This window comes from Salvelinus namaycush, chromosome 4, assembly GCF_016432855.1.
Source record: "Salvelinus namaycush isolate Seneca chromosome 4, SaNama_1.0, whole genome shotgun sequence".
Taxonomy (NCBI): Eukaryota; Metazoa; Chordata; class Actinopteri; order Salmoniformes; family Salmonidae; genus Salvelinus; species Salvelinus namaycush.
In genome coordinates, this window is record NC_052310.1 from 81,623,803 (window position 1) to 81,647,955 (window position 24,153).

Consider the following 24,153-nt stretch of genomic DNA (forward strand, 5'->3'; position numbering starts at 1 on the left):
CACATATTGTAAGTCTATCTCCCTAATTCGACACCAAATGAAGTTGTCGAGTAATGTGACATACACCAGACATTAAATCGGGATGTCTGATATATATATTTGTATCTCTTATAAATGGCAAAATGATTGAGTCCTGCCCAATTCTATCATAAAAGTGACCAAGTAGGAAGCAGTATTTAGCTCTATCAATAAAGATTTCACAATGATGATGATTCAATAGTAACTTTAATACAGCCCAACTGATCGCTTTCCCAAAACTCACAGGTATTCTGGAAATCCTGGATAAAGGATTCCGGATTCCATCCCTTCTGATTCTGTGAATATTTCAAACAGGACTTCTGGAAAAGCAGTGACTTTTGCCAACGTTAGTTCAACACTAGGTTAGTCAGTGAGCTACGGAAAACAGTTTGTAAGGTAGTAGTTGGGGTAAATGGTTTTAGCCAGGTAACATTTCATTGATCATGTCCTTAGAGGCAGACCTGCCACTGGAAAGTCACTGGTTTGAATCCCAAGTCTGAATGGAACAATTCTGGTAGGCTTCTGGGTATCCTAGACGCCGCCTCCTGCTGTTGTGCCCTTGAGCAAGGCACAGAACCACTTCTCCAGGGACGCTTCAGTAACTGTCTGTTTCTCAGGGGTTGAAAAACAAGGGGCCATTTTCCAACGACTTCAAATTGTTATGTTGTTTCTGTCTGTAGAAAGATTGTATTCGATATTTAAATAATAAAATGCTTGATTCTTCCATTCTCTTAATGTTGGAGTATAATTTGACTTCCTGTATTTCAGTAACATCTTCAATATAAGTGGGGGAAATAATATTGTCCGACCCGTTGGTTATCTAACGGCACCCGACATGCCATGTCTTGAAATATGCAGATAGACGGATTAAAAGTAAACTTACATTGTAAAACAGATTTCTAACTTTGCCCATAACTTCCTGAACTTTATAGGACACCCGGAAGGCACCAATTACTGAGTCAAAGAACAATAACATTTTGTTTGGCTAAGGTGTTGGGTTGCCAGTCTCTGGACCTGAGGTTGAGTCCCGGTCAGGGCTGCTGGACCTGAGGTTGAGTCCCGGTCAGGGCTGCTGGACCTGAGGTTGAGTCCCGGTCAGGGCTGCTGGACCTGAGGTTGAGTCCCGGTCAGGGCTGCTGGACCTGAGGTTGAGTCCCGGTCAGGGCTGCTGCCCTCTGATTCCCCTGCAGTACTCAGTCTCTGTTTGACTCTATTTACATAGAACTTAATGCCCGACCAGTCTCTGCTTTTCAGCGCCACAGGTTCTGACTGGAGGCATTTGAGGCAGTCCCTCTTTTCAGGAACTCGGCTACTCTTTATGAACGGCATCATGTGTTTCTCTACTGCTGCTACCTCATCAGTGATCCACTTTAATCTCACAGTGTTTCTTCGGGTCGGCTGGGTGCCTGTGCGACGGGTCGGCTGGGTGCCTGTACGACGGGTCGGCTGGGTGCCTGTACCACGGGTCGGCTGGGTGCCTGTACCACGGGTCGGCTGGGTGCCTGTACCACGGGTCGGCTGGGTGCCTGTACCACGGGTCGGCTGGGTGCCTGTACCACGGGTCGGCTGGGTGCCTGTACGACGGGTCGGCTGGCCGGGCGCAAGTGCGACAGGGGTCAGCTGGGTGCGTGTGCGACGGGTCGGCTGGGTGCGTGTGCGACGGGTCGGCTGGGTGCGTGTGCGACGGGTCGGCTGGGTGCGTGTGCGACGGGTCGGCTGGGTGCGTGTGCGACGGGTCGGCTGGCAGGGCGCCTGTGTGACAGGGGTCGGCTGGCAGGGCGCCTGTGTGACAGGGGTCGGCTGGCAGGGCGCCTGTGTGACAGGGGTCGGCTGGCAGGGCGCCTGTGTGACAGGGGTCGGCTGGCAGGGCGCCTGTGTGACAGGGGTCGGCTGGCAGGGCGCCTGTGTGACAGGGGTCGGCTGGCAGGGCGCCTGTGTGACAGGGGTCGGCTGGCAGGGCGCCTGTGTGACAGGGGTCGGCTGGCAGGGCGCCTGTGTGACAGGGGTCGGCTGGCAGGGCGCCTGTGTGACAGGGGTCGGCTGGCAGGGCGCCTGTGTGACAGGGGTCGGCTGGCAGGGCGCCTGTGTGACAGGGGTCGGCTGGCAGGGCGCCTGTGTGACAGGGGTCGGCTGGCAGGGCGCCTGTGTGACAGGGGTCGGCTGGCAGGGCGCCTGTGTGACAGGGGTCGGCTGGCAGGGCGCCTGTGTGACAGGGGTCGGCTGGCAGGGCGCCTGTGTGACGGGGGTCGGCTGGCAGGGCGCCTGTGTGACGGGGGTCGGCTGGCAGGGCGCCTGTGTGACGGGGGTCGGCTGGTAGGGCGCCTGTGTGACAGGGGTCGGCTGGCAGGGCGCCTGTGTGACGGGGGTCGGCTGGTAGGGCGCCTGTGTGACAGCGGTCGGCTGGGGACCTGTTGAGAAAAGATTGCAAAAAGAACAGAAAGAAGAGAAAAAAATAGGTTAAATAAACATGACCATTTCCAGGCAAATGACCTGTATAAAAAAATCTAATATTATTAGGGATGGCTGGCAAACCATCCACTTGGAGAGCTAGCCTGACCTACAAGGTGTAACAAACCATCCACTTGGAGAGCTAGCCTGACCTACAAGGTGTAACAAACCATCCACTTGGAGAGCTAGCCTGACCTACAAGGTGTAACAAACCATCCACTTGGAGAGCTAGCCTGACCTACAAGGTGTAACAAACCATCCACTTGGAGAGCTAGCCTGACCTACAAGGTGTAACAAACCATCCATTTGGAGAGCTAGCCTGACCTACAAGGTGTAGCAAACCATCCACTTGGAGAGCTAGCCTGACCTACAAGGTGTAACAAACCATCCACTTTGAGAGCTAGCCTGACCTACAAGGTGTAACAAACCATCCATTTGGAGAGCTAGCCTGACCTACAAGGTGTAGCAAACCATCCACTTGGAGAGCTAGCCTGACCTACAAGGTGTAACAAACCATCCACTTGGAGAGCTAGCCTGACCTACAAGGTGTAACAAACCATCCACTTGGAGAGCTAGCCTGACCTACAAGGTGTAACAAACCATCCACTTGGAGAGCTAGCCTGACCTACAAGGTGTGACATTTGACTTACATGTATTTTTGGGTTCACTGAGAGTGGACAGTGCTCCAGCCAAAACAACCTCATTCCACTTGAAACTTTTGAATTTGCCAGCAGACTCCGCGACTTTGTGTTGTCCTGACGTCAGTGCAGAGGATTCCACAGCGCTGCCAATGTTCATTAAGTTGTATCCCATTTGAACAGCCAGCGTCGGACAGTCGTACGTTTTGTTCTCCTCGTTGTAGCCAGCAACAGCTCTCACTGCCGTGATGACGTGAGGTAAATTACTAGGTATGACCAGGTCCTCAAAGCACATCAGAGGTGTACACGTCCTGGCCGTGATGAGGAGTCTTGCCACCTCTCTCATTCTTTGTTGGATGTATTTATTTCTTCTGTCATCTGGCGGTAGTTTGTTGTACATCTCTTCTCCCATCAGGAGGATACATTTGTCATTTCTAACCACAAATGAAACTTGGCCGGAGTTCATACCACAAACTATCTTCCAAAGACCTGTGCTGACGTAGTCGGGTTGAGGACACAACTTAAACACCATTGCTGACTGAATCCTCATCTTTTGTCCAGGTTTTGGTTCTTCTGCTTTGGGGTTCAGAGGGCAGTATCTGACATGTTTCCATAGCGACTTTCGAATGTACAGACCTTGACAGTGCAAGCAGTGGGTGTAATTTCGAGTGGATCCTGGCACTTTTGGACGGGAACAGGAGGCCATCTCTCCACTCCCACGTCTTGCTACTGCACCCTCTGACATATCAGGCACCCTCCGACATATCCTCTTAGCTGGATTATGAGCCCCAGAGTCTGTTTGGATGTTCATGTCTTTGTTGCCGTCTGAAGGCCTGATCTCAGTCCCCGGGTGGTTTTCATCACAGAAGTTAGACAGATCAGATGGTTCATTCACCACACCACTAGAATGGCATGTTCTCTTGGCTGGTTTACGTGCCTCAGAGTCTTCTTTAGTGCAGGAGCTCCTGTCTGAAGAGTTGCTGTCTGTAGCCGAGATGTTTTCCTCACTCCAGGTAGAGAAATGAGATGCTTCATTTGATTCCACGTTACTAGAAACCTAAAAGGGGGAAACAAAAAGGAAAGATGAATGTAATATGAAAACTCTCAGACAGCAGAGATCCCATTTTGGAAATTTGATATGGTCATAGAGTTTAGCATTTTAAACAATGTATATACTTCATATTTAAATTACTTTACATTTATTCATATATTCTTCAGTATTCATTTTCTGTAAGGAAATTGCTATCAAAATCTCATGTAGTCTCTGGAATTAAATGCTGCTTTTTTGTGCTGAGTGCCTTTGAACATGTTTAATAATAAATTAAATATAATCTTACTTGTTCTGAAGAAGTGCTGGGACTCTGATGAACTTTACCGTTTTCATTCTGAGCTGCAGAACATTCTGGATTTACTGCAGAGAGGAGCTGAGAGTCACTGGTTGGTTCTGATACTCTGCTGTCAGATTCCAGCTGCTGTTCCTCCTGATTCGTCCAGAGTTCCTCTTGTTTTGTGGGCTCTGGGTCCTCCAGACCCAGCCTGGGGCTTCTCTCCTGCTGCTCTGGGGGAACCTCCTCTTTAGAGACAGAGAGAGAGGGCTGCTGGGAGTCTGGAGAGAAGGGGGGAGGAATGTGTCTCTCCATCTCATCAACACGTTCTTCTATGTTTTCTACCAGAAAACTCTGATTGGTCCTGAGTTCCTCCTGTTCCTCTTTAATCTGTGTGGGCTCTGGGTCCTCCTGCCTCTGACTGGGGCTCCTCTCCTGCTCACAGAGCTGCTGCTCAGGGGGAACCTCCTCTTCAGAGACAGGGAGAGAGAGCTGCTGGGAGTCTGGAGGGAAGAAAAGAAGAACAAGCATCTCCACTGCCCCATCAACACATACTCTGTTTTCACCCAGAGCTGCAGAACAGTCTGGATTTACTGCAGAGAGGAGCTGAGAGTCACTGGTTGGTTCTGATACTCTGCTGTCAGATTCCGGCTGCTGTTCCTCCTGAATCGTCCAGAGTTCCTCTTGTTTTGTGGGCTCTGGGTCCTCCAGACCCAACCTGGGGCTTCTCTCCTGCTGCTCTGGGGGAACCTCCTCTTTAGAGACAGAGAGAGAGGGCTGCTGGGAGTCTGGAGAGAAGGGAGGAGGAATGTGTCTCTCCATCCCATCAACACGTTCGTCTATGTTTTCTATCTGGGCTTCAGAGAGGAGTTGAGAGTCCCTGGTTGGTTCTGATCCTCTGTAGTCCTCTCCATCAGGTTCTGTTTTGATCTGTTCAGTTGTGTTGGTGGGTAGAGAGTCCCTCTCTCTGTTCTCCAAGGTTTGGTCAAGATGTGAGGGCAGAGGTGGGTCCTGTTCATAGTCACTTTTCACACAGGCAGGAATCAAGAGGTCTTTGGTATCAGGTTCCAGACCTTGAGGCTGGTCTTCCTCCTGATTGGTCCTGAGTTCCTCCTGTTCCTCTTTAATCAGTGTGGGCTCTGGGTCCTCCTGCCTCTGACTGGGGCTACTCTCCTGCTCACAGTGCTGCTGCTCAGGGGGAACCTCCTCTTCAGAGACAGGAAGAGAGAGCTGCTGGGAGTCTGGCGGGGGGGAAAAGAAAAACAATAATGATTACATTTGTATAATTATTTGATGAATAAGTGTTGCCCACAGTAACTATATGATTCGTGCATTTTGAGTTGTCATTATATAATTACAAACCTTCGCGGAGTAACTTGATTTCGGAGCTGAAAACCAAGTCCAACAGGTTCTGTAGACGTTTGTTCTCCTCATTTGAACGGGAGATTTCTTCCTGGTACTCGCCTAAATTTTGTTCAAGTACAACAGATATCTCCATAGCTACCGCTGTTAATCGTTCGGTAAGAAACACATTCAAGAGCTGTAATTGTGACATTTTATATTCACGACGTAAACAAACCAAAGCACTAGCCGTTCACGTTCTGCTTCTTCTTCTTCTATATTGTTTTAAGGCATTTGGTACACAATTTAAAGGGTGTACTACCACCACCTACTGGAAGTAAATATGCCTCCAACTTCAAAACCTTTCTTTCACACGGTGTGACAAATTCGTTCAAATTTCATTCCCCGGTATTCGTTAACCTCAGTGGATCGTCCATACGGGGTTGATGGGTTACTGCAGGTAGCTAGCGTTCTACAACATCTACAAAAGAGCACAGGAAACGTACTTCCAGTAGGTGACGGAAGTGCAACATTGAAGTTTGGTTCCAAAACACCATAGAAGAATAAAAAGAAGAAGCAAAAAAAACGGGGATAAGAGCTCCAGAATTTGTTTAGAATGAGGGTGTCAGGGTGAAGTAGCTGCGGTGAGGATTGCCGAGTCCCTCGTCCCAAGGATGATTTTGGCCCAGTGGGAGTGACATTTGTGAAGAGAATGGATCCTTGCTTTTTGGTTGATCCATATGTGGTGTCAGATTGGGTGGAGGAGAGGTTGGGGACTGTTGAGTTGGTGAAGGTAACTTGGAGTGGACTCATGATGATTTATTGTGTTTCCTCCACCCAGAGGGAGAGGGCGCTCTGGATTTCGAGATAAGGGACAAGGATTGTGACGGGGTTTTTCTCTCTGGAGCATGGCGCTGTTGAAAGGATGGATAACGTGGGTGGCACAACCACAGGAGGCTGAAAAAATGTGGCTTGTCACCTAAAACTCTCACAAACTTTTACAGATGCACAATTGAGAGCATCCTGTTGGGCTGTATCACCGCCTGGTACAGCAACTCGGCCTGCAATGGAATTTTATGAATGCCCTTTGATGTGGTATGCCCACCGTTTTGTAAAACAGGTCATTGCGTTGGCTTTATTAGTCCTGTTTCCTGTGACTAATAAATGTGGCTATTTAAACTCTGAATATCAGCTACCCAACTTCATCAGGAGTTTTAGGAGCCTATTTGCAATGTGTTTACACAGCAAGAAATCCTGAAGTATTTTATTTTTCGTTATGATGAGCTTGTCAAAAATGTACGGATACAAACTTGAAACCACTGATCATGACAATGGGGTGAAACTCCTGGACAACGGTTGTGATTGTCCGTTTCATATTGTCCATTTTACATTGACCTGTCCTGTTTTTAGGATATGTTGTTTGTTGACATGACAGTGCATTTTGTATTTGATTGAGCTCTATTTAGATTAGGCTATTTGATCGGAGAAACCTGTATGATGTAAAAAGTTGTGGGGGTGATCATGGGGCTGGAGATGGGAGATGTCTGGTGAGAGAAAGGCAGATGGAGGTTGCCAGGGTTACAGTAGTACAGGAAGTGTCCTATGCTGAAGCAGGGAAGAGAGTGGTAGAGGAACAGGGGTACAGGGTGAGGGATCCTGAGAGTATTCCTGTGAGGAGGCAGAGATCAAGGGACCGTGATGGGAAGAATATTGGCTTCAGTAAGGTTGGCTTTTTATCATTTATAGAATGGCCTCACACACCACTACAGTAGGTGGCGGTGTATGCACCTTAAAGTTGGATGCAATCCGACAACCAAATCGAAAGGAAGAAGAATCAAAGCAGGAAGTGAATAGCTAGAGCGTTGGTGTATTGTCCTCGTTGACATGTGGCTCTATAGACCCTAAAATTCCAAAATTACAGATGGAGTTGAATACGTTTCTTACTCAGCGATTAACAGCGGCTGCTGTGGAGATATCGGCTGTCTTTGAAAAAAAGATAGTCGAGTACCAGGTCGAAATCTCCCGTTCGAAGGAGGAGAACAAACGTCTACAGAGGCTGTTGGATTTGGTTTTCCACCCGGAAATCAAGTTACATCGAGCAGGTTTGTAATAGTAGCTACTGTGGGAAACAAAATCATTTATCAAATAATTATACTCATTTAGTCATTCACACACACAGTTAGACTGCAGTATATTAACCCGTCTGTCTCCACACCCGGGGGACCCAAACAAGCATGCTTCCTGTAGTAACCTAGCAAAATCACCACTTCCATAAATATAGTTATTATTTTTTTTTTGTGTTTTTTTTTTAATTCTATTAAATACATTGGAATGGTTAAGGTTAAATGTGAGTCAACCCTGCTTTGAGAGTCTATAGGACTGTATACATCTTTAAAATCTAAAAACCTCTTATTGACATGACATTAGATCTATTCTAGCCTACACAGTGAGTTTGGGTTCTATACTAACACTCCACTCAGTCTTATCTGTTTCACTCAGTATGGAAATGATTTCAAATAGTATTTGAACCCAGGTCTGAAGATCACACGGATCACTAGCCAGAGGGAACAAGAAGCATCGTGTGTGTGTGTGTGTGTGTGTGTGTGTGTGTGTGTGTGTGTGTGTGTGTGTGTGTGTGTGTGTGTGTGTGTGTGTGTGTGTGTGTGTGTGCGTGAAACCGGAAACATCCTTTTTCCAGGGATACAGTATCTTCACCCCCATTTTTTATTTATTCTCGTGTATTACTTTATATGACCAGTATAACTGCATCAGAGGAGGCTGGTGGGAGGAGTTTTAGGAGGGTGGGCTTATTGTAATGGCTGGAATGGAATAAATGGAACAGTATTAATCATATGGAAACCACAGTTCCATTGATTCCTCCTATAGCACCTCCCTCCAGCCTCCTCTGAACTGCATTGTTAAGGAAGAGCTTGCAATCAAGCGTTTTGCGGTACTGTTTACACCTGCTGCATCCTGCTGTATCCTGCTGTATCCTGCTTCATCCTGCTGCATCCTGCTGTACGTGAATAAACTCTGATTTGATTTGTTCTTCTTTTCCCTCCCTCCAGACTCCCAGCAGCTCTCTCTTCCTGTCTCTGAAGAGGAGGTTCCCCCTGAGCAGCAGCTCTGTGAGCAGGAGAGGAGCCCCAGTCAGGGGCAGGAGGACCCAGAGCCCACACAGATTAAAGAGGAACAGGAGGAACTCAGGACCAATCAGGAGGAAGACCAGCCTCAAGGTCTGGAACCTGATACCAAAGACCTCTTGATTCCTGCCTGTGTGAAAAGTGACTATGAACAGGACCCACCTCTGCCCTCACATCTTGACCAAACCTTGGAGAACAGAGAGAGGGACTCTCTACCCACCAACACAACTGAACAGATCAAAACAGAACCTGATGGAGAGGACTACAGAGGATCAGAACCAACCAGGGACTCTCAGCTCCTCTCTGAAGCCCAGATAGAAAACATAGAAGAACGTGTTGATGGGATGGAGAGACACATTCCTCCTCCCTTCTCTCCAGACTCCCAGCAGCCCTCTGTCTCTGTCTCTAAAGAGGAGGTTCCCCCAGAGCAGCAGGAGAGAAGCCCCAGGCTGGGTCTGGAGGACCCAGAGCCCACAAAACAAGAGGAACTCTGGACGATTCAGGAGGAACAGCAGCTGGAATCTGACAGCAGAGTATCAGAACCAACCAGTGACTCTCAGCTCCTCTCTGCAGTAAATCCAGAATGTTCTGCAGCTCAGAGCGAAGCCGGTAAAGTTCATCAGAGTCCCAGCACTTCTTCAGAACAAGTAAGATTATATTTAACGTATTAGTAAACATGTAGAACAGCACAAAAAGGCAGCATTTAATTGTAGAGAAAACAGCCAAGTGATTACATGAGATTCTGAAAGCAATTTCTTTACAGAAAATGAATACTAAAAAAAAATATGAACATGAATATATACATTTTAAATATAAAGTATATGGACAATTCCAGCATTATGGACATTACATTTGCAAGCAAAATCACAACCTTAATATCTGACACTCACAGAATGGACAAACGAAATAGAATGATGTGTGTCTATAGAACTCCCTGGGTGAACCCAAAACAGCAGACTTCTAAATACTGTCAAGTTGGAGAAATTAATTAAATATATGTCAAACAAAAATCAATGATTGCAAAGTGAAACAAACCATACAACTCTATGTACAAGGACTACTTTTGTAGATGCAAAGTTTGGTAACAGAATGACGGCACAAACCGTCAGTTTGTTACCAAACTTTCTATCTGCACTGGTCTTCCAGTAAATGTGTTTTTGTAAAACATTCTGTGGAAATTGTTCAAAGTTGTCCTTGTGCATACAGTAGTTGTATGGTTTGTTTAATCTTGCAATCATTGGTTTTTGTTTGACATACACTATATATACAAAAGTATGTGGACACCCTTTTAAATTAGTGGATTCGGCTATTTCAGCTTCACCCGTTGCTGACAGGTGTGTAAAATTGAGCACACCGCCATGCAATCTCCATAGACAAACATTGGCCGTAGAATGGACTTACTGAAGAGCTCAGTGACTTTCAACGTGGCACCGTCATAGGATGCCACCTTTCCAACAAGTCAGTTCGTCAAATTTTTGCCCTGCTAGAGCTGCCCCGGTCAACTGCAAGTGCGGTTATTGTGAAGTGGAAACGTCTAGGAGTAACAATGGCTCAGCCGCGGAGCGGTAGGCCACACAAGCTCACAGAGCAGGACCGCCAAGTGCTGAAGCGCGTAGATCTTAAAAATCGTCTGTCCTCGGTTGCAACACTCACTAGAGTTCCAAACTGCCTCTGGAAGCAACGTCAGCACAATTAACTGTTCGTCAGAGCTTAATTTAAATGAGTTTCCACGGCCGAGCAGCCGCACACAAGCCTAACATCACCATGGGGTGTAAAGCTCGCCACCACTGGACTCTGGAGCAGTGGAAACACGTTCTCTGGAGTGATGAATCACTTTTCACCATCTGGCAGTCCGATGGACAAATCTGGGTTTGACGGATGACCGGAGAACGCTACCTGTCCGAATGCATAGTGCCAACTGTAAAGTTTGGTGAAGGAGGTATAATGGTCTGGGGCTGTTTTTCATGGTTCAGGCCCCTTAGTTCCAGTGAAGGGAAATCTTAATGCTACAGCATACAATGACATTCTAGATGATTCTGTGCTTTCAACTTTGTGGAAACAGTTTGGGGAAGGCCCTTTCCTGTTTCAGCATGACAATGCCCCCGTGCACAAAGCGAAGTCCATACAGAAATGGTTTGTTGAGATTGGTGTGGAAGAACTTGACTGGCCTGCACAGAACCCTGACCTCAACCCCATCGAACACCTTTGGGATGAATTGGAACGCCGACTGCGAGCCAGGCCTAATCTCCCAACATCAGTGCCCGACCTCACTAATGCTCTTGTGGCTGAATGGAAGCAAGTCCCTGCAGCAATGTTTCATCATCTAGTGGAAAGCCTTCCCAGAAGAGTGGAGGCTGTTATAACAGAAAAGCGGGGACCAACTCCATATTAATGCCCAGGATTTTGGAATGAGATGTTTGACGAGCAGGTGTCCACATACTTCTGGTCATGTAGTGTACATTTTAATGTGAAAAATCTGAGTCTCATTCCCACGGAATTGCCCACGTACAGTGCATTGGTAAAGTATTTTTCCACATTTTGTTACGTTACAGCCTTATTCTAAAATTGATTAAATTGTTTTTTCCCCCTCATCAATCTACACACAATACCCCATAATGACAAAGCAAAAACAGGTTTTTATAAATTTGCACAATCACATATACACAAGTATTCAGACCTTTTACGCAGTACTTTGTTGAAGCACCTTTGGCAGCGTTTACAACCTCGAGTCTTCTTGGTTATGACGCTACAAGCTTTGCACACCTGTATTTGGGGAGTTTCTCCCATTCTTCTCTGCAGATCTTCTCAAGCTCTGTCAGGTTGGATGGGTAGCGTCGCTGTACAGCTATTTTCAGGTCTCTCCTGAGATGTTCAATTCCGGGCTCTGGCTGGGCAACTCAAGGACATTCAGAGTAGAGGTCGACCGATTATGATTTTAACGCCGATACTGATTATTGGAGGACCAAAAAAAAGCCGATACCGATCAATCAGCTTTTTTTAATTTTAATTTTATTTGTAATAATGACAATTACAACAATACTGAATGAACACTTATTTTAACTTAATATAATACATCAATAAAATCAATTTGAGGCCTCCCGGGTGGCGCAGTGGTCTAGGGCACTGCATCGCAGTGCTAACTGCGCCACCAGAGTCTCTGGGTTCGCGCCCAGGCTCTGTCGCAGCCGGCCGCGACCGGGAGGTCCGTGGGGCGACGCACAATTGGCATAGCGTCGTCCGGGTTAGGGAGGGTTTGGCCGGTAGGGATATCCTTGTCTCATCGCGCTCCAGCGACTCCTGTGGCGGGCCGGGCGCAGTGCGCGCTAACCAAGGGGGCCAGGTACACGGTGTTTCCTCCGACACATTGGTGCGGCTGGCTTCCGGGTTGGAGGCGCGCTGTGTTAAGAAGCAGTGCGGCTTGGTTGGGTTGTGCTTCGGAGGACGCATGGCTTTCGACCTTCGTCTCTCCCGAGCCCGTACGGGAGTTGTAGCGATGAGACAAGATAGTAATTACTAGCGATTGGATACCACGAAAATTGGGGAGAAAATGGGATAAAAAAATATATATATATATATATATTTTTTTTTAGCCTCAAATAAATAATGAAACATGTTCAATTTGGTTTAAATAATGCAAAAACAAAGTGTCGGAGAAGAAAGTAAAAGTGCAATATGTGCCATGTAAGAAAGCTAACGTTTAAGTTCCTTGCTCAGAACATGAGAACATATGAAAGCTGGTGGTTCCTTTTAACATGAGTTTTCAATATTCCCAGGTAAGAAGTTTTAGGTTGTAGTTATTATAGGGCTATTTCTCTCTATACGATTTGTATTTCATATACCTTTGACTATTGGATGTTCTTATAGGCACTTATTGCCAGTGTAACAGTATAGCTTCCATCCCTCTCCTCGCCGCTACCTGGGCTCGAACCAGGAACACATCGACAACAGCCACCCTCGAAGCAGCGTTACCCATGCAGAGCAAGGGGAACGACTACTCTCAGAGCGAGTGACTCACCGTTTGAAACGCTATTAGTGCGCACCACGCTAACTAGCTAGCCATTTCACATCGGTTACACCAGCCTGGAGTTGATAGGCTTGAAGTCATAAACAGCGCAATGCTTGAAGCATTGCGAAGAGCTGCTGGCAAAACGCACGAAAGTGTTGTTTGAATGAACGCTTACGAGCCTGCTGGTGCCTACCATCGCTCAGTCAGACTACTCTATCAAATCATAGACTTAATTATAACATAATAACACACAGAAATACGAGCCTTAGGTCATTAATATGGTCGAATCCAGAAACTATCATCTCGAAAACAAAACGTTTATTCTTTAATTAACTATATTTAATTAATTTAACCTTTAATGTCATGTCATAATTACGTAAAATTAGTTCGCAATGAGCCAGGCGGCCCAAACTGTTGCATATACCCTGACCCTGGATTTCTTTTAGCTAAATATGCAGGTTTAAAAATATATACTTCTGTGTATTGATTTTAAGAAAGGCATTGATGTTTATGGTTAGGTACACATTGGAGCAATGACAGTCCTTTTTCGCGAATGCGCACTGCATCGATTATATGCAATGCAGGACACGCTAGATACACTAGTAATATCAGCAACCATGTGTAGTTATAACTAGTGATTATGATTGATTGATTGTTTTTTATAAGATAAGTTTAATGCTAGCTAGCAACTTACCTTGGCTTCTTACTGCATTCGCGTAACAGGCAGGCTCCTCGTGAGGCAGGTGGATAGAGCGTTGAACTAGTTAACCGTAAGGCTGCAAGATTGAATCCCTGAGCTGACAAGGTAAAAATCTGTCGTTCTGTCCCTGAACAAGGCAGTTAACCCACCGTTCCTTCGCCGTCATTGAAAATAAGAATGTGTTCTTAACTGACTTGCCTAATTAAATAAAGGTGGAAAAAATCGGCGTCCAAAAATACCGATTTCCGATTGTTATGAAAACTTGAAATCGGCCCTAATTAATCGTCCATTCCAATTAATCGGTCGCCCTCTAATTCAGAGACTTGTCCTGAAGCCACTCCTGCGTTGTTGTCCTGTTGGAAGGTGAACCTTTGTCCCAGTCTGAGGTCCTGAGTGCTCTGGACCAAGTTTTCATCAAGGATCTCTCTGTACTTTGCTCCGTTCATCTTTCCTTCAATCTTGACTAGTCTTCCAGTCCCTGCCACCACCATGCTTCACCGTAGGGATGGTGCCAGGTTTCCTCCAGACGTGACGCTTGGCATTCAGGTCAAAGAGTTCAATCTTGGTTTCATCAGACCAGAAAATCTTGTTTCTCATGGTCTGAGAGCCTAGGTGCCTTTTGGCAAACTCCAAGTGGCTGTCATATGCTTTTTTACTGAGGAGTGGCTTCCGTCTGGCCACTCTAGCATAAAGACCTGATTGGTGGAGTGCTGCAGAGATGGTTGTCCTTCTGGAAGGTTCTCCCAACTCCACAGAGGAACTCTGGAGCTCTGTCAGTGACCATCGGGTTCTTGGTCACCTCCCTGACCAAGGCCCTTCTCCTCCGATTGCTCAGTTTGGCCGGGCGGCCAGCTCTAGGAAGAGTCTTAGTGGTTCCAAACTTCTTCCATTTAAGAATGATGGAGGCCACTGTGTTATTGGGAACCTTCAATGCTGCAGAAATGTTTTGGTACCCTTCCCCAGATCTCTGCCTCAACACAATCCTGTCTCTGAGCTCTACGGACAATTCCTTCGACCTCATGGCTTGGTTTTTGCACTGACAATTTCGAGTCTCATAGCAAAGGGTCTGAATACTTATTTAAATAAGGTATGTTTATTTTTTTATACATTTGCAAAAATTTCTAAACATGTTTTTGCTTTGTCATTATGGGGTATTGTGTGTAGATTGATGAGGGGGAATAAAGTATTTTACCAATTTTAAAATAAGTCTAACGTAAAAAAAGGGGAAAAGTCAAGGGGTCTGAATACTTTCCGAATGCACTGTACATTGTTTAATATGATAACTCTACGAACATATCTAAGTTCCAAAATGGGATCTCTGCTGTCTGAGAGTTTTCATATTACATTAATCTTTCCTTTTTGTTTCCTTCTTAGGTTTCTAGTAACGTGGAGTCACATGAAGCATCTCATTTCTCTACCTGGAGTGAGGAAAACATCTCAGCTACAGACAGCAACTCTTCAGACAGGAGCTCCTGCACTAAAGAAGACTCTGAGGCACGTAAACCAGCCAAGAGAACAGGCCATTCTAGTGGTGTGGTGAATGAACCATCTGATCTGTCTACCTTATGTGATGAAAACAACCCGGGGACTGAGATCAGGCCTTCAGACGGCAACAAAGACATCAACATCCAAACAGACTCTGGGGCTCATAATCCAGCTAAGAGGATATGTCGGAGGGTGCCTGATATGTCAGAGGGTGCAGTAGCAAGACGTGGGAGTGGAGAGATGGCCTCCTGTTCCCGTCCAAAAGTGCCAGGATCCACTCGAAATTACACCCACTGCTTGCACTGTCAAGGTCTGTACATTCGAAAGTCACTATGGAAACATGTCAGATACTGCCCTCTGAACCCCAAAGCTGAAGAACCAAAACCTGGACAAAAGATGAGGATTCAGTCAGCAATGGTGTTTAAGTTGTGTCCTCAACCCGACTACGTCAGCACAGGTCTTTGGAAGATAGTTTGTGGTATGAACTCCGGCCAAGTTTCATTTGTGGTAAGAAATGACAAATGTATCCTCCTCATGGGAGAAGAGATGTACAACAAACTACCGCCAGATGACAGAAGAAATAAATACATCCAACAAAGAATGAGAGAGGTGGCAAGACTCCTCATCACGGCCAGGACGTGTACACCTCTGATGTGCTTTGAGGACCTGGTCATACCTAGTAATTTACCTCACGTCATCACGGCAGTGAGAGCTGTTGCTGGCTACAACGAGGAGAACAAAACGTACGACTGTCCCATGCTGGCTGTTCAAATGGGATACAACTTAATGAACATTGGCAGCGCTGTGGAATCCTCTGCACTGACGTCAGGACAACACAAAGTCGCGGAGTCTGCTGGCAAATTCAAAAGTTTCAAGTGGAATGAGGTTGTTTTGGCTGGAGCACTGTCCACCCTCAGTGAACCCAAAAATAAATGTAAGTCAAATGTCACACCTTGTAGGTCAGGCTAGCTCTCCAAGTGGATGGTTTGTTACACCTTGTAGGTCAGGCTAGCTCTCCAAGTGGATGGTTTGTTACACCTTGTAGGTCAGGCTAGCTCTCCAAGTGGATGGTTTGTTACACCTTGTAGGTCAGGCTAGCTCTCCAAGTGGATGGTTTGTTACACCTTGTAGGTCAGGCTAGCTCTCCAAGTGGATGGTTTGTTACACCTTGTAGGTCAGGCTAGCTCTCCAAGTGGATGGTTTGTTACACCTTGTAGGTCAGGCTAGCTCTCCTTGTGGATGGTTTGTTACACCTTGTAGGTCAGGCTAGCTCTCCAAGTGGATGGTTTGTTACACCTTGTAGGTCAGGCTAGCTCTCCAAGTGGATGGTTTGTTACACCTTGTAGGTCAGGTTAGCTCTCCAAGTGGATGGTTTGCTACACCTTGTAGGTCAGGCTAGCTCTCCAAGTGGATGGTTTGTTACACCTTTTAGGTCAGGCTAGCTCTCCAAGTGGATGGTTTGTTACACCTTGTAGGTCAGGCTAGCTCTCCAAGTGGATGGTTTGTTACACCTTGTAGGTCAGGCTAGCTCTCCAAGTGGATGGTTTGTTACACCTTGTAGGTCAGGCTAGCTCTCCTTGTGGATGGTTTGTTACACCTTGTAGGTCAGGCTAGCTCTCCAAGTGGATGGTTTGTTACACCTTGTAGGTCAGGCTAGCTCTCCAAGTGGATGGTTTGTTACACCTTGTAGGTCAGGCTAGCTCTCCAAGTGGATGGTTTGTTACACCTTGTAGGTCAGGCTAGCTCTCCAAGTGGATGGTTTGTTACACCTTGTAGGTCAGGCTAGCTCTCCAAGTGGATGGTTTGTTACACCTTGTAGGTCAGGCTAGCTCTCCAAGTGGATGGTTTGCCAGCCATCCCTAATAATATTAGATTTTTTTTATACAGGAAATTTGCCTGGAAATGGTCATGTTTTTTAACCTATTCATTTTTTCTGTCTTTCTCTGGTTGTTTCAGCTGCAGAATTGTCAACTCCTGTTGAGCCAAGAAGTGAAATCTAAAAATGTTACAGTAGTGTAGAAGAAGCTGTGATTTGCATGTGAAATTATTTTCCATTCTTTGCTGCCGTTTTTGCAATCTTTTAAGCAACCTTCTCTCAACAGGTACCCAGCCGACCTGTCGCACAGGCGCCCAGCCGACCCGGCGCACAGGTCCTCAGCCGACCCGGCGCACAGGTCCCCAGCCGACCCGGCACACAGGCGCCCAGCCGACCCGGGACACAGGCGCCCAGCCAACCCGGCGCCCAGCCGACCCGGCACACAGGTCCCCAGCCGACCCGGCGCACAGGCGCCCAGCCGACCCGGCTCACACGCACCCAGCCGACCCGAAGAAACACTGTGAGATTAAAGTGGATCACTGATGAGGTAGCAGCAGTAGAGAAACACATGATGCCGTTCATAAAGAGTAGCCGAGTTCCTGAAAAGAGGGACTGCCTCAAATGCCTCCAGTCAGAACCTGTGGCGCTCAAAAGCAGAGACTGGTCGGGCATTAAGTTCTATGTAAATAGAGTCAAACAGAGACTGAGTACTGCAGGGAACTTGGGAGACCGCGGCCCAGACGGGGACTTCAAATCAGGTCCAGAGACTGTCAATGCAACACCTTAGCCATTGTGTTTCCCAGTCAGACTTCCAACCAGCCAGGGATTCGAACCAGCGACTTTGTGTGTGTGGTGGGGGGGTTACAGGTACAATATTTAAATTCATATTCTGTTCATATATTTTATATTTATTAGTTCACACATTGTACCTGTGGGCTGCCACAAAAAAAAAATTAAGAGGAAATTAACTCCACCATTTCCTGGTTGCTAAAATTCTAATAGTAAACCTAATTTCAGTTTGTGACATCACAAGCAAAACTTAAGAACGGGAAGCATAGAAATAGTGCACATAGAACAGATCTACCGGCTTCCTGGACTTTGCTTTCAATGAGAGTGACAGATCTATAACTGTAAGTAGAGATGGAGTCCTCCATGGGGATCTTGAGGCAGTAGGGCTGATTTTGGTTTTGATTAATTTTGTAATTTGAGATTAAACTGAATGTATCTATGATCTTCAATGCATTTGGGAGCAATAGAGATACATTGTCTAGATATAGTACAATATCGTCTGCGTATTGGTGTTTTTACTTTGATGAATTGCCTGGGCCAGTGGTTCCATGGATAATAAAATAACAAAGGAGAAATTGATCGCCTTGTCTGCTGCTTCTAGTGATTTTGAACAGAGCAGATATGGCCTGTTACAACTATGGCTGAGGGATTGGCATATTAATGAAATTAAAGCCATTTTTCAAGACCGACCAGAGATATTACCATTCTAGTCTAGTTAAAGCTTTTTCTGCATGGAGAGAGAATACAGCCCAAGGACCTGTTGATTCTGACGAAGCATCCAAGATATGGAATAGTCGACGGATCTAATCCGAGGATAAATATATATATTTTTTAACAAACCCGCTTTTGTCCGTGTGGACCAATTTGGATACATAAGTCTTGAGACGGGACGACAACATTTTTAGAAGGCAGTTTTAATATCTGTGTTTATGGAAGATAGAGAGAACACTGGGTGACATCCTTACTTTATTTTTATTAAAGGTAAAATTAGTGCTGTATTTACATTTCTCCAAAATGAACCTTTGTGTGAACAGCTGTGTTGATCATTTAGAGCAGTAGTGGACCTAGTAGTGGACCCTAGTAGTGGACCTAGTAGTGGACCCTAGTAGTGGACCCAGTAGTGGACCCAGTAGTGGACCTAGTAGTGGACCCTAGTAGTGGACCCTAGTAGTGGACCCTAGTAGTGGACCTAGTAGTGGACCCAGTAGTGGACCTAGTAGTGGACCCTAGTAGTGGACCCTAGTAGTGGACCCAGTAGTGGACCCTAGTAGTGGACCCAGTAGTGGACCTAGTAGTGGACCTAGTAGTGGACCCAGTAGTGGACCCAGTAGTGGACCTAGTAGTGGACCCAGTAGTGGACCTAGTAGTGGACCCTAGTAGTGGACCCTAGTAGTGGACCCTAGTAGTGGACCCTAGTAGTGGACCCAGTAGTGGACCTAGTAGTGGACCTAGTAGTGGACCTAGTAGTGGACCCTAGTAGTGGACCCAGTAGTGGACCTAGTAGTGGACCCTAGTAGTGGACCCTAGTAGTGGACCCTAGTAGTGGACCCTAGTAGTGGACCCTAGTAGTGGACCCTAGTAGTGGACCTAGTAGTGGACCCAGTAGTGGACCCAGTAGTGGACCTAGTTGAGACCAGCGACATGTTGATTCCAGGCCTGTCTCTCTAACGCGACCCCAGTAGTGGACCTGGTTGAGACCAGCGACATGTTGATTCCAGGCCTGTCTCTCTAACGCGACCCCAGTAGTGGACCTGGTTGAGACCAGCGACATGTTGATTCCAGGCCTGTCTCTCTAACGCGACCCCAGTAGTGGACCCAGTAGTGGACCTAGTTGAGACCAGCGACATGTTGATTCCAGGCCTGTCTCTCTAACGCGACGCTACCTGATACCCCTGAGGACATGTTTCATGAATAAATCTATTTTCAGATCAAACTACGGTATTTTCCTGTATTAATGTTACTATTGAATGATTATCATTGTGAAATCTTTATTGGTATTCTGCTTTGTTGTACATTTCCACTTTTATGGATTGAATTGGGCAAGATGCAATCCTTTCTCTAATATGTTATAGAAATACCAATATCAGATTTAATGTCCGAGATCATGTCACATTGCTACTTAAAGCCCCATGCAGTATTTTTAATATTTAAATCATCACTGTATGATTACTAAATCACTGTGTGTTTATTTCAGTAAAATAACACCATATTTGTTTCATAATTTATTTCCCTGAGCCTCCTTTTGCCATTGAAATGCTCAGTCTGGTTGTGGTGATACAAATGTAAATATATTTACATACACAGCCCTGATTGGCGGACATGCTCGTCTAGACTAGAGACGGGGTGCTCAAACTTTTGTGGTTGGTGAAATATTATCTGAGGGGTGGGCCATGGGCGGAGCAAATAGATATCATCTATTTAGAAATATAATATGTAAACAAAAACTTTTTATGGTCTTGAAGCAAAATCTTTTTTTTAAGTAATCATAGAATTAGTGGCCGTAACTTGACACCTAACAACACGTTATCATTACTTTATTACCTAGACTTTAGGGGACCCTAAAGCTGCGTTTAGACGAGAGACACAAAAACCGTCGTACCAGTCGGCATAGTGGCATAGCATTTACGGTCGAACAATGACATCCGGTTTGCCGTCTAACTTGTACCATGTAAACGCAGCTTAATAAGCGAGATTTGGTAGAGAGAAACAAATACATTTTTAAAGTACATTTCCTGCAATTCTGCATATTGTGCCATGGGTTGAAGAGAACAATTATACAATTGTATAACACATTTCATGTAATTCCACTCATTTTGCCACGGGGCGGGAAAAACCAGTAAGTTGAGAGCCCAACTGATCTGAAATCTGAAACCTTTTGTCGGGCCAAACGAAACGTTATCGTGGGCCAAGTTTGGCACGCAGGCCCCAGTTTAGTCAGTCCTGCTCTAGAGCCTACCCACGTACCCCTTCAAAGTAGGAGGATACATCTGCAAATAAAGGATGACTGGTCATTGGTCGGAATAAATCCGATCAGATTGTGATGTCATGATATGGACCAAAACAGGCTGAAATTCCAGGATTTCTTTTCAAACAGCTCTTACACAAAGGGCATTATCATCATTAGTTATTTCTACCTCCTTATTGTAAAAAATATATATATTTTTTTTAAACTGGAAAATCATGTTAGCTAATTAGCACAGGTGGTCACGTCTGACTTCTGTAAACAAGCATCGTAACATGGAGATCTGGCCCTGAGAGCACCAACTCTATGAAGGTGTGTAGGAATTTAACCTTTAAAAAAAAAAAAAATATTATTTCTTGCTGATATCAAAGTTTTCCAAAATCATACCTCACGCGGTGCGTGTTCATGTTTAAAGCAAGAGTCAGGGTTCTTAACGAAGGTCCCCAGGAAGAAGACGCCTTCAGCAATAGACACTGAAGGTAGTTGGTGTCTATGAATGGAGGTAGTTACAGCTAGCAGGCTAACGTTTAGCGAACTAAACTGGTAATCAGAAAGGTAGCCTGTGAAAATCATCTGAGCATATGTCTAACGCTGTGGGTTATTTAACCAATAAGGCCTGGATACAGCCCTTAGCCATGGTATATTGGCCATATACCACAAACCCCTGAGGTGCCTTAATGCTATTATAAACTGGTTAAATATATGTTTTGTCATACCCATGGTATACGGTCTGATATACCATGGCTGTACCATGTTCTGCCGTAGCAGGGCCCCTCTGTGTGGAGGACTGTACCATGTCCTGCCGTAGCAGGGCCCCTCTGTGTGGAGGACTGTACCACGTCCTGCCGTAGCAGGGCCCCTCTGTGTGGAGGACTGTACCATGTCCTGCCGTAGCAGGGCCCCTCTGTGTGGAGGACTGTACCACGTCCTGCCGTAGCAGGGCCCCTCTGTGTGGAGGACTGTACCACGTCCTGCCGTAGCAGGGCCCCTCTGTGTGGAGGACTGTACCACGTCCTGCCGTAGCAGGGCCCCTCTGTACCATGTCCTGCCGTAGCAGGGCCCCTCTGTACCACGTCCTGCCGTAGCATGACCCCTCTGTACCATGTCCTGCCGTAGCAGGGCCCGTCTGAGAGCTACACTCTCTGAAACACTGGTGTTACAATCTCACCTTCAGCAGGCTCTCCTACACAGGGGGAGGGAAGAACGATGGATAGGTTTGGAGAGCGAGAGAGAGGAACGTTGGTTAGGTTTTACACAGGAGAGAGAGAGAGAGGAACGTTGGTTAGGTTTTACACAGGAGAGAGAGGAACGTTGGTTAGGTTTTACACAGGAAAGAGAGGAACGTTGGTTAGGTTTTACACAGGAAAGAGAGAGAGGAACATTGGTTAGGTTTTACACAGGAGAGAGGAACGTTGGTTAGGTTTTACACAGGAAAGCGAGAGGAACGTTGGTTAGGTTTTACACAGGAAAGAGAGGAACGTTGGTTAGGTTTTACACAGGAAAGAGAGGAACGTTGGGTAGGTTTTACACAGGAGAGAGAGAGAGAGGAACGTTGGTTAGGTTTTAAACAGGAGAGAGCGAGAGGAACGTTGGTTAGGTTTTACACAGGAGAGAGGAACGTTGGTTAGGTTTTACACAGGAGAGAGAGGAACGTTGGTTAGGTTTTACACAGGAGAGAGGAACGTTGGTTAGGTTTTACACAGGAGAGAGAGAGGAACAATGGTTGGGTTTTACACAGGGACCGGAGAGGGAGGAACGTTGGTTAGGTTTTACACAGGGACCGGAGAGGGAGGAACGTTGGTTAGGTTTTACACAGGAAAGCGAGAGAGGGGATCGTTGGTTAGGTTTTACACAGGAGGGAGAGAGAATTGTTGGTTAGGTTTTACACAGGAGAGAGAGGGAGGAACGTTGGTTAGGTTTTACACAGGAAAGAGAGAGGAACAATGGTTGAGTTTTACACAGGAAAGAGAGAGAGCGGAACATTTGTTAGGTTTCTTCATTCCTCCACTCTTTTGCCTCACCCTTTGCTCTTGCAGGCCGTGGATGTGTTGGATGTCTCTGGTCTGCTCCAGAAGGGCCCTGAGTTCCTGGTTCCCCCGGGCCGCCCGGACCCTCTCTGTCTCCAGCCGCTGCCTCAGGGTCCTCTCCCTGGCCGACAGCCCTCTCCGTGATGCCTCCAGCTCCAGCCTGTCTAATTGGGACTGCTCCCAAAGCCACCTTCTCCTGCTGCTCGTTCTTCTTCTCCCTCAGCCTCCTCATCCTCCTCTTTCTCCTTCTCCCTCAATCTCCCCTCCTCCCGCTCCTCATTCTCCTTCTCCCTCAGTCTCCCCTCCTCCCGCTCCTCATTCTCCTTCTCCCTCACCGCGCTCCTCTCCCTTGGATCCCTCCATTCTCCCGGAACAGAATTCCCACCAAGCTGCTGGGAATGTGGAGTGAATTGAGATCAGCCTCCTGTCCAGAGCTCCTCTGGTCCTCCATGGAAGGCCTGGTTCCTTGGGGAGTGCGGGGGCCCGGGTTCTCCAGCCCGGGTTTCTCCAGGTGGGTTAGGAAGGTCCGGTGCTCCCCTCCACCATTCCCTGCCCGCCTCGGGCTGTCCTTCAGGGGGTACGGACAGGAAAGGATGGGGGGCAAACAAATCTGGTTCTGGAGCTGGGTGAACAACAGAAGGTGTTAATAAATACTGGACTTGTTGTTAATGGCGGGTGTTAGGCACGAAACAGAAGAAACGACCTGAAACAAAGTAGAGCGGCGGTACTATCTGAACTTGTCCAATAGGAAACTGTTTTCCGTTAAACGTTTTGCTACGGTGTGACCTAATGAACATGGGTTCTGGTGAGAGTAGCCTGAGGGTGAATCCTCAAAACATCAGAGGGGAGTGAGGAGAGTGTGGATCGTAGAGTGTGGTGTAACACGTAACCACCTCTGTTCTCCTGTCCAAGTACCCCACTGTCTAGGAATGTGTTACTTAGGGAAATAAAGAAGGACAGGTCTGTAATTTTGGGATATGGTGATCAGAGCTGAAACTATTGACATAAAAAACATTTTATACAGTGTTGTCACAACTCTGTATAAAACTCTGCTACTCTCAACTCTGCTACTCTCACCAGAACCCATGTTCATTAGGTCACACCGTAGCAACTCATCTAACTTAATGAGCACTTGGACCACAAGTGGGCACAATCAGAGACACAAACGCAATGTTTATTCATCATATATTCAATGTTTCCATTGAATTGTAATACACTATACAGTATCATCACCATCCTGAGGCTGTCTGCACACATACAGTGCAATTAATTTAGAACACATTATGCATATGTAATGTGATTTAGAACACATTATGCACATGTCATGTGATTTAGAACACATTATGCATATGTAATGTGATTTAGAACACATTATGCATATGTAATGTGATTTAGAACACATTATGCATATGTAATGCCATTTAGAACACATTATGCATATGTAATGCGATTTAG

General features: G+C 46.4%; 2 protein-coding genes across 5 annotated transcripts; one reads left to right on the top strand and one right to left on the bottom strand.

The window, feature by feature from the left end:
- Positions 1 to 206: 206 nt before the first annotated feature.
- On the bottom strand, positions 207 to 6,041 carry LOC120046853 (mucin-5AC-like). 4 transcript variants are annotated; one of them, XM_038992415.1, is made up of 5 exons: positions 5,792 to 6,041; positions 4,442 to 5,670; positions 3,117 to 4,161; positions 1,097 to 2,426; positions 207 to 1,032 (listed from the first exon to the last, which is right to left on the bottom strand). In XM_038992415.1, exons 1-4 carry the CDS (start codon positions 5,982 to 5,984, stop codon positions 1,114 to 1,116), a joined length of 3,780 nt encoding a protein of 1,259 aa, XP_038848343.1. In that variant the 5' UTR covers positions 5,985 to 6,041; the 3' UTR covers positions 207 to 1,032; positions 1,097 to 1,113. The 4 variants fall into 4 exon arrangements, with proteins under 4 accessions (XP_038848343.1, XP_038848342.1, XP_038848344.1 ...); XM_038992414.1 differs by having other exon boundaries at positions 1,065 to 2,426; XM_038992416.1 differs by having other exon boundaries at positions 207 to 2,426; positions 4,442 to 5,092.
- Positions 6,042 to 7,218: 1,177 nt separating this feature from the next.
- LOC120046854 lies at positions 7,219 to 18,288 on the top strand. The gene is made up of 4 exons (XM_038992417.1): positions 7,219 to 7,872; positions 8,839 to 9,560; positions 14,994 to 16,038; positions 17,207 to 18,288. The coding sequence occupies exons 1-4, from the start codon at positions 7,692 to 7,694 to the stop codon at positions 17,461 to 17,463; spliced, it is 2,205 nt and encodes a 734-aa protein (XP_038848345.1). The 5' UTR covers positions 7,219 to 7,691; the 3' UTR covers positions 17,464 to 18,288.
- Positions 18,289 to 24,153: the final 5,865 nt, after the last annotated feature.

Bases quoted from the DNA above. Each gene is read 5' to 3' on its own strand.
- LOC120046853 (XM_038992415.1), bottom strand. From the start codon at position 5,984: ATGTCACAATTACAGCTCTTGAATGTGTTTCTTACCGAACGATTAACA. The intron at 5,671-5,791 runs GTTTGTAATTAT...CCCCCCCGCCAG, and splicing joins AATCAAGTTACTCCGCGAAG to ACTCCCAGCAGCTCTCTCTT. The intron at 4,162-4,441 runs GTAAGATTATAT...TCCCCCTTTTAG, and splicing joins CCAGCACTTCTTCAGAACAA to GTTTCTAGTAACGTGGAATC.
- LOC120046854 (XM_038992417.1), top strand. From the start codon at position 7,692: ATGGAGTTGAATACGTTTCTTACTCAGCGATTAACAGCGGCTGCTGTG. The intron at 7,873-8,838 runs GTTTGTAATAGT...CCCTCCCTCCAG, and splicing joins AATCAAGTTACATCGAGCAG to ACTCCCAGCAGCTCTCTCTT. The intron at 9,561-14,993 runs GTAAGATTATAT...TTTCCTTCTTAG, and splicing joins CCAGCACTTCTTCAGAACAA to GTTTCTAGTAACGTGGAGTC.